Source organism: Chrysochloris asiatica, unplaced genomic scaffold, assembly GCF_000296735.1.
Source record: "Chrysochloris asiatica unplaced genomic scaffold, ChrAsi1.0 scaffold00124, whole genome shotgun sequence".
NCBI lineage: Eukaryota > Metazoa > Chordata > Mammalia > Afrosoricida > Chrysochloridae > Chrysochloris > Chrysochloris asiatica.
Window position 1 is genome coordinate 1857342 of NW_006408642.1, and position 10579 is coordinate 1867920.

Sequence of the window (10579 nt, forward strand, 5' to 3'; positions counted from 1 at the left end):
ACAGCCTTGGAAAAATGCTAAACAGTGTTGTTATGAATCAGAATCAACTCAGTGACCATGAGCTGAGATTTCTGAAATTTTTTGAGGAAAAGTAACATTCAGTGACTACACATTAAGAATAAGCAATGACTGACTTTACTTTGAACTTTTTCAGTAATTCTTTCTGTTTGCCCAGATAAGTTATTGTTAATTTACTTCACCTGTCAAAGGTCTCCAAATACAGTTATGAAATCAAGACACTGGACAATGTCTGACTACAGTGGTCATTTTATTTTTTAACACAGCCTGAACCCAAGCTTGGCCAATAGTTAATCTGAACCGTTCTGCTTCCACAAGAATTTACTGCCTTGGAAACCCTATACAGCGTCACTATGAATTAGAACCTACTCAATGGCATGTATCAACAATTCCCACCTGGGCGTTTAGATTTTTCTAGAGTTAGGAGAATTGAAATCAAGTGTTGTCAATAGCTGTTAAGGGTAGATTTGTGTCCCCAAAAAGGATATGTTCAAGTCCTAATCCCCAGTATTTGTCAATACATCTTATTTGGAAATACCATCTTGGCGAAGTAATTAGTTAACATGCAGTCATACTGACGTAGAACGAGGTCTGATTCAACTGCAGTCCTTGTCAAAGGAGAGAAACAGAGACAGAGACACAAAAGGAAGATGGCCATCTGCGGACACAGGTCGAGACTGGAGTTACACTGCCCCAAGCCAACAACTGCCTAGGTACCAGAAACTGGAAGGTTCAAGGAAGGATCTTTCTCTAGAGTCTTCAGAGAGGGCATAGCCCTACTTACATTGAGAATTATGTTGTTATAATCCACTCCGTATATGGTAATTTATTATGGTAGACCTAAGACACAAATTTAGACCTGGTGTGGAGTTGCGGGTTAATGTGCTGGACTGCAAGGTCAGTTTAGACTGCAAGGTTGGTGGATCAAACTCAGCAGTCACTCATCAGAAACCCTACACAGGGTTGCTATGAATTGGAACAAGCTTGGCAGCACTTAACAACAAGAAACAAATATGCCAGGTAGAGCCAAAATTCACGGAGGCTCTAACCAAACCATTCTACAACCTGTTTGAGTAGATCATACACCGAAGAATATTGGCACAAGATGGGTTGGGCTTTCTTCTGCTATATTGGTCGCTATAAGCTGGAACACCTCAATGACACCTTACAACAACATCTAAGTTATTATCATTCTAACTAAATTCAGTATGCATCCAACAGTTTATACTAACCATGTTTTAAATTCTCAGCAGCCACATATGATTGTTGTTAAGTACTGTTGAGTCGGTTCCAATTCATAGCAACCCAACATAGGGTTTCTTAGGCCTCATCGTTCTCCTACAGAGTGGCTGGTGGGCTCAAACTGTGGACCTTGCAGTTCGCAGTCTAGTGCTTATCCTATGAGCCACTGTGCCCTCCAAGTGGTTAATGGCTATCATGTTTCCAAGAGCAATTCTATGGGGGAAACCTAATCAGCACCATAGTCAATGAAATCAGTGCCAAAGTAGAGGCTCACATAAGCACCAAGAATCACAAACTTTCAAACAGGTGAGCTTGAGTTTTCCTGTCATTTGAATCCAGCGGTTTGGTGCCTTTTGATCCTCCCTCGTTCCACCTCACTGCACCTGCCCTCTTGTCTCCTTCAGCTCTTTCTCATCAAGGTTTCAATCACTTTATTGTTGTTGTTAAGTGCCATTGAGTCGGTTCCGACCCATAGCGACTCTGTATAGGGTTTCCAAGGAGAAATTGGTGAGCTTGAACCACCGATCATGCAGCTGAAACGACTTTGCAGTCCAGTGCCTTAACCCACAGCGCCACACCAGGCCCTAATTTCACCTCTGCTCTCTTCACAGGTCTAAGACCCCAATCAGTTAAGAGTCCTAAGCAAATAAGAGCTCACAATCATGGCACGTACTTACGCTAAGTACTCATCATTTAGCTACCTCTCCGCTATGCTGGTCATCAGTCTGTCTCAGAGAGAAGGAAGAAAGAATATCATCTGTTTCCTCAAAGTCAAGCCCAGGACTTAGAGCAGAGTTAGAAACAAAGCTGGCAACAATAAAACTCAAGACTCTACTCGCTTGGAAGAAGCCACGTGAAACACAATGCAATGCATACCCTGTGACTAACCAAAGATGCCCGAACCTCGAGGTCAGCACATTTTCACTAAATACATACAGCATGTGATTTTTATCTTAATTAAATTCATCTTCTTTCCAACCAACTGGGTTCTTTAGGCAGAAACCAGTTATCATTTACTCCACATTTACTGGTGCAAATTTATTTTACGTCATTTTTGCAGATTTCGTCGGCTCATCAGGTAACATGGTGCTGATCAGACTGACGTCATTTGTCCAGTTGCTCCATGGCCCACTTCACTTTATTCAATCCAGTATCAACAGAGTGTACCAGAGCCCTGGAGTGTTCTTTTGCATATACAAATTTTAAGACACCTGTTACCAAGAAGCGATCTATGTGCATCCATTTTCATTCCTTAAAATCGAAACACCTCAACACACACATCCAAATGGCAGTCTTTCAGCAGTGTGTGAAAGTCATCTTTGTGTACAACAGGAATTGATGCTACAGCTTCATTATGCAATCCACAAAAGCCCCTGACTATAGGCACACATGTAGGTTAAAGAATCCTATTAATTGCTGCCCCCAATACCTACTCTTTGTGTAACTCTGACACTATCTTCCTAGGTGATATATTTCCAGATTTTCATCAAATATTCATTTTCTATTTTAGAGGCTGTTTTTACCCTTGTGCACAGCAGAATCATGTAAACGAAATATAGAGTATAATAGTGTCGATCCTAAAACTGAAAAGGAACCTGTTGTTTTCATATGCCCCAAGAACCTGGTAGCATAGTGATTATGAATCGGGCTGAGAACCACAAGGTCAGCAGTTCGAAACTACCAGCTGCTCCACGGGGGAAAGATGAGGCTTTCTGCTCCCATAAAGATTTACAGCCTCGGAAACCCTGTACAAGGTTGCTGTGAGTCGGAACTGACTCCACGGCACATAACAACAACAGCTACAACCTATTTACATTACCTCAGTTACATTTCTTGCAAAGTAAGGTCAGAAGCCTGAGAAATGTGCAGGACTGAAAGCATTCCCTGAATGCAGTACTGCTGCCAGGCTGTACTGCACTGGTGCCTCATTGATTAAACTCTCCAGTCTCTAAGGACCTCTAAAGAGACTGTTTTGAAGATACAGTTGCCTTGAAAAATACACTAAAGCCTGCTTCAACCGCTATCCTCCAGAATTGCAAATACAATATAATTGGCAGCCTAGTGTACTGCTAATCCCATTTTTATTGTTAACACTTGCCACTGAAATTGCTCTTCAATTGTCTGTTTCAGAACAGACACATAAAATATCATGACAGCAATTATTTTGGCACATACTGGAAAATCTGACATGAATAAAGATTCCCCCCCCTAAAGAAAACAGCGTTTTCTTATATTTGGCATTAAAATGAGTTACTGAAGTAGGCCAAAGCATAAACCACTGAAATAAAATTAAAGAAATGATTCGAGTTCCAGCAAAATGCTAAGGGTGATCCATTCAAATTCATTCTTAAAACTCATTTACAAGTAACTCCTACTCTTTGGAAGGAGCTCTGGTAGCATAATGGTTATGAATCGAGCTGCAAACCGCAAAATCTGCAGTTTGAAACTACCAGCTGTTCTGCGGGAGAAAGATGAGCCTTTCTGCTCCCGTAAAGATTGACAGCCTCGGAAACCCAGTACAGGGTCACTATGAGTCTGAACCGACTCCACGGCACATAACCAACCAACCACCACCACCACCCAATCTTTGGAAAGTGGTAAAAGGGGAAGGAAAAAAAGGTTTTCTAACCAGTTCATCCAGCAACTTTGTACTCAAAGCCTCAGGGCCTCCGGGCGCTTTGGATGGCTCGCGTTCTCCGGAACCTCAATTGAAGAAGCCAACTCGGACTGTTGGTAGCGCCGTACACACTGAAGACTGCACACGCATCTGTTCAGCTTACTTCAGTGCATGCTGTGTGGGCCTCCACTGTTGTCTTGTGCACCAACACAGAGACTGCTAGCTCTCACCCAGTGGGCCCTCTCAGGGAAACAACACTGCAGCCCCTCAACAGCTCCTACTTATAAGCAATCAGTTATTCAGCTTTGACCAATGCTGTGACCTCAAAAGGGAGCTCAGTATTGAAAACACCTGCCCTCTCAGGGAAACAACACTGCACCGCCTCAACAGCTCCTACTTATAAGCAATCAGTTATTCAGCTTTGACCAATGCTGTGACCTCAAAAGGGAGCTCAGTGTTGAAAACACCTGCCCTCTCTCTGCCCTGAATGTGCTTTAACAAGTCCTGGGATCTAGGCTCTAATCTGGGTCTTTTCCACAGTCCCTCTGGGCTGACCTAGACCCTCCTGCTGGTGAAGACTTGCAGGGAAGTCTCAGAACCCAGCTCCACTGTGTTTCAGTCCTCTAGGGACCGAAGAAACATGAGCACTTGAGTTTCCAGTTCCAGGTCAAGCCCATGACCTTTACATGGTTATCTCCCAGGCTTGACCCCTTAGCTGATTTAGTCTTCTTCTCATTGTGGATACCTACAGCATAGAGGTGCTAGAAGATTTTTTTTTTTTCAATTAGAAGAAAATAACAGATTGTAAAGACCATAAATTATATACAAAGCCAAACACATAGCAAACAACCACACAGTAAAGCCCTCTGAGCCTGGTCATTCTCACCACCTATCACCTATCTAGGTTTTCAGCTCTGGGCACATCTATGAATTCACAATTCCATGTGCAAATCTAGCCTCCTCATCCTCCAGTGTGGAAGGTCCCTCTCCTTATGACAACTCTTCCTTATCCCTTCAAAGGCCCTGGTCAGAGGTCACTTCCTTCTGTGAGACTCTCCTACCTCTGGGGACCATCACTCTGTACACCACCCAACAATACAGCTGCTCCCAGGCTCCTGTCGCTTCTGGACTTACCCACCACTCTTGTCCCCCTAAGGTGACTCCAAAAGGGCCCAGACATTACCATCCAGGCAAGAAGGAGCACAGTGCATCCTGAGCAAACAGATGAAACTGGATATTGCTTCTTTTTCTTTTTTTTTTTTTTTTCCTCCAAAATAATATAACTTTCAATTAGTTATTTAACCAGTTTGAATTCACACTTGGAGCTTTCTCTTGATTCTACCATACGACTCCATAAACGGCTGCTTTTCCTCAGACTTAAACATGGCTTTTTTGGTACAAACAGAACACCAAACTCAGAATTCTGCTCTCATCACCTTCCCCGCTGAAGGAGAGATGGAGAAGCTACATGCAATTCATGCCTATTAGAAGATATGGGCTTCCTATCTAAATGAAAAACATCTACCAGAATAGATGGAGCACATCCTATGAGAACCTCCATAAAATAAATGGTAAGACCTGTAACCATATTAAACTTTCAATCCATCAGAGCCAGAAAACAGTTACAGGCTAGGAGTCAATAAAACAAGTCATCAGGAGGTCACAGTGAATACCCAGCACAAGTCAAATACTGTTTTTCGGCTTATTTTTAACAGATGGCTAAAAGGCATAACTAGTAGTCATCCCCACATAATATTCTCATTCTATATTGTTCTAATCAAATCATTAGTAGAATTTGCCATATGCCAGATACCACACAGGCTCTCGAAAGTAACAGCCAAGTTGAATATACTGTAGATACTGTTCCCTTGACTATAGAAAGCCATCAATTTTAAGATCCACCATTTGTTTTATCAACCACTAAAAAAGAAGCAGAAGGAAAAAAAAAACAAAAACAGTTAAACTATGGCATGGTTCTTTTCAGAGTTTTGTTTTATTGAAACAACTCTTTCAGATGTGTTCAGAGTTAAGTTTTCATTAAGTATTACTCTCAGGCATTTAAAAAAGTGAAGTAAATTGGTTAAGGCAATGACAATCAGGTCACCTGGCTGAAAGCAATTTTCAGATGTCATTGATTTGGGAGGTACATCCTAGTTTCAGACATGTCAAAATCTGAAAAAACAATGTGCACCACAGAATCAATGAAATTCTATATTACATCTAGCTCAGTGATCAAAACATAAAAAGAATAGCAGTTCACAGGATAACACTACAAAGGCATTTCATTGATCAAAAAAAGTGTTTATATATGAGTAAAAAATTGAGATTATTGGTCAAGAAAGACAAAAGTAGAACAGGAATTTAATAAGTTCTTCAAGGACATCAGAGTCCTGCCCATAAAAGCTGTCATTTTTCTTTACCTTTTTAGCATCAGAACTTTACAAAAAAATGGTTTCACATAGGAAACCTGAATCTGAAGCTCTTCTGGTTGGAGTAAGGGCATCAACCTAGACATGCCTGTTGGCCACGGGTCTCAAACTAGCTGCAATCCTAGCTATCACCATCTTCCCAGTTCGTACCAAAATCACAAGGGTTTAAATCATGGTATGTTTCAATTAGTTCATCAAACATTTACCCAGATCAAATATATTAGGCACTTGGTAGGGTTCAGTATAGAAAGATTAATCAACTAAGAAGAGTTAAGAAGCTACACTTACCACCTTCCAAAACAAGTTCCACAACAAATTAGCAAGCAAGATGCTTCCTAAGGAAGGAAGAAGTAGCACTTGGCAAAACTCAAATATTCCCATCTTGAAATTCACATTTCAGTCCTCTCCTTTTGCTCTATTCCTTATCCTCATACTGTCTTTAGAATTCCCTTTATTATACTAAGCAATTCAATCCAGACTCTAACCAAGTGTATCACCAGAACAGCTATCAAATTTCTGTGAATTGGACATGCTTTGGAAATACTACCCATGCCTCCCTTATTCCATACTCCATGCAAATAGCATACATTCAGTAAACCCAGCAAACCCATCCAGCTCTCCTGAGAGGGAAAGAATGAGCTGCAGCAAAAATACTACTACAAAGTTGCATTATACAGCCATGTTGTTGCCACTGAGTCAGTTCTGACTCACAGCGATCCTGTATAGGGTTTCTGAGTCTGCACATGTAGGCAGGAACAAAAAGTCTCATCTTCCTCCTGCAGAGCAGCTTGTGGGCTCCAACCATCAACCTGTGGTTTACAGTCCATTGCTTATCATACAAAGCCATCATGCTCCCTCTATATAGCTATGTTGTTGTTGTTGTTGTTAAGTGCCATCGAGTCGGTTCCGACCCATAGCGACCCTGTACAGGGTTTCCGAGGGTGTAAATCTTTACGGGAGTAGAAAGCCTCATCTTTCTCCCGCGGAGCGGCTGGTAGTTTCGAACCGCTGACCTTAAGGTTCGCAGCCCGATTCGTAACCACTACGCTACCAGAGCTCCTTCCCAGCACACAATTTGTAGATAAAAATTTTAAGCTGATCAAGTTAATTTTCCACACATATGGTTCTGTTGATAAACAAGGTTAATATTAGACTGATTTTGCTAGGCTGATTTTACTGGGAAAGTGTTGCCTCCTCTATAAACCTGTGGTTCTATTACCAAGTTAAAATACAAGAGACCCTTTCTTCATTTAAGGGCATCCTCATCTATAAACACCAATTCAATTCCCAGACTAACTCTCCAATTTGTGTTTAGTGTATGAACAAAGGTTTTTCAGAGCAGAGTAAAGTCAACTCTACATCCTATTTTAATCTCTACAAAGGAATGAGAGATGGAGTATTTTTTTCTACAGGCCGCATTCTTTGAATAGACAAAAAAAAGTGCATGGAAACTAAGCTATTCTAAGTTTGGAAGAAGACCATTTCCTACCATAGGCATAAAACCTCTGACTAGGTATCCAGTGACTACAAAGTCAGAAAGCTCCATCCATATCGAGGAATAGAAAATTTATCCCTGAAAGGTAACGATAAGTAGCCTTCCTTTCCTCTGCTAACCAGTCTTTCCATATTAGGTAATGCAACGGCATTACAATGCAAATGATTTGTGAGAAGACAGGTTTATTAAACCGCATCACTCCACAATGTCGGAGCTAGACACCTCCTTACAGGTGAGGAACCAAACACCAAGAAGATTTAGCGAGATGTTAAAAGACACACAGTTCTTCCAGGAACAGTCCAGGTTAGAACCCAGCTATACCACTTGGTTCAAACTTATAAAAAAAAATGTCTTTGGTTCTTTTAAATTGCAAACATGCATTTTTTTCTTACCAGAAGTACTTCAAAAATTAGTGGGATCAGTTTGCTTTCTTCCACAAGTCTGTTGAAAAAAAGAAAAAAAGATAACCACATATTAGATTATTCAGATTTCAACTATTGCCCTGATGTGGAGTGCAGAAGCCCCGTGTTTTATTGGTAAAGTCTGTGACTGAGAAGTAGCATGATGAAATGCTCATTTTTTAATACACTGAACTACAGCCAATAAACCCAAAACCTATGAGGCTTCTTTGCAAGAAACGCTGCAAGTAACTACCAGCACAGCCTTGTTGATCTGTTAAGTCTCAAAAAGCCTGTTATTTTTGAATGTGAAAATTACTTAAAATCCAGAATTATCTCTTTTCTCATGATAAGTTAATGCTAACTGGAAGGAATGCTGGCTGGCAATGCCATGAATGAGTGCTCAGCTGAAATGTGACCAACCCTCACTGCACAGTGAAATTACAAGCATGCCACACTTTACTAATTATGTATGCCTCATTAGCTATCTTCTTAACACTAATGAATTAATGTACAATTTTTTACAAACGTAAATTTTTAAAAAATTGGAAACTAAGCATTTTTCATTATGAAACCTAGTTATAAATTATCATCTAGTATAACAGGAAATGTTTTTCATACTATTTAGGAGAAAACAACCTTAATAAAACCTAAACTATTCAAAATGGACTATTTTTATCAATAATTTTAATTAATTTATTAATTTACAAATATTACTATAGACCTGGGTCAGCAAACTTTTCTGTAAAGGGCTAGACAGACAGTAAATATTTGAAGCTTTGCAGACCACACACAGTCTCTAGAGCCGTTACTCAAATCCACCCATGTAATATGAAAGCAGTCACACACTAGACATAAATGAATAGGTGATGCTTCGTACCAATAAAACTTTATTTACAGAAGCAAGTGCTATGCCTACAGTTTGCTAACTCTGCTGATTCCTGCATTGATAATGATGGTGGTGTGTCGTGGAGTCGGTTCGGACTCATGGTGATCCAGCATAGGGTTTCCGAGGCTATAAATCTTTACAGGAGCAGAAAGCCTCCTATATCTCTCATGGAACAGCTGGTAGTTTCGAACTGCTGATCTTGAGGTTCGCAACCCAACTTGTAATCACTACGCTACCAGACAGAACAGAGCTCCTTGACTCCTGCATTGTTGTAGCTGTTGTGAAGTGCCGTCGAGTCATTTCCGACCCACAGCGACCCTGTATAGGGTTTCCAAGGAGCAACTGGTGAGCTTGAACCACCGATGCTGAAGTTCAACTGGCTTTGTAGTCTAGTGCATTAACCCACATGGAGTCCTGGTGTGGCACTATTGGGTTAATGCGCTAGACTGCAAAGCCAGTTGAACTTCAGCATCGGTGGTTCAAGCTCACCAGTTGCTCCTTGGAAACCCTATACAGGGTCACTGTGGGTCGGAACCGACTCAATAGCACTTTACAACAACAATCTGGTGGTGGCAGTTACATGCCATGGAGTTGATTCCAACTCACAGCGTCCCTGTATGGGAATGTATATGTGTGAGACAGAGTGTGTGTGTACCTATATAGACGGCGAGTCCAAAATTACCTGCTATTCCAGTTATAGTAAAATGCCCATCCATAATCATGGCTGATAACAACATTGCATGTGAAATGATTCTGTCAAATAGACGAGTAACAGTGGGTTATGTGGCAAATCATTTGCAAATCAGCCATATCTCTGTCTATGAAATAATCCATGACAGACTTGGGTTTCAAAAAGTTTGTATACCGAGACATCAAGGCAAGTGGTCGGCAAACCCCCTTCCAAGACTATGACTCTATGGGAATACACACTCTTATTGGTGACCACGTTCATCACCGATAAGGGGAAGTGAGGGAAAAACAGCAGTAAGGCTGCAAGCTAAGCCCTACAACATTCAACTCCTCTGAACCCAGGTGGAGACCTGGTTGGCCAGCAGTGTGGCAAGACTTGGGGACTCTTGAGCCCAGAGTCAGTGACATAACCACAGAGGACTAGAGTGGAGAGTGAAGTGTACAGCTGATAAGAAGAGAGGGCATATGCACAAGAACACCCATACTTGCAGATAATACCCACTTGACCTGGCTTCAATGACTAGATGATAAGAGCTCAACTAAAAGAAGAAAAAAGAGGAAAAAAAGAGTAATCTGATACCATTTGATGAACTTGACTTACACCTATGGATGCAGTAGCTCAAAAGAGGGAATAAATCTTTACAGCAAGAATCATTCCCACCCCCTCCACACACAGAGTAGACAGGGATAGGCAACTTGAACATTGGCTACCCAAAATAGTGGGGGAGCTACAAAGGCAAGAAGTGACTGGCTTACATGCTTTCAAGAGGGAAGCTAGATCCAGAGGGCCTGGAGGAAAGT

General features: G+C 41.2%; 1 protein-coding gene across 1 annotated transcript in view; it reads right to left on the reverse strand.

Annotated features, from left to right (window-relative positions):
* Positions 1-10579, reverse strand: part of ULK4 (unc-51 like kinase 4) — an 892765-nt gene that overhangs the window by 434802 nt on the left and 447384 nt on the right. Inside the window, exon 28 of the mRNA XM_006868826.1 lies at positions 8194-8242. Coding sequence (XP_006868888.1) covers positions 8194-8242 — 49 coding nt within the window. The remainder of the gene's footprint in view (positions 1-8193; positions 8243-10579) is intronic.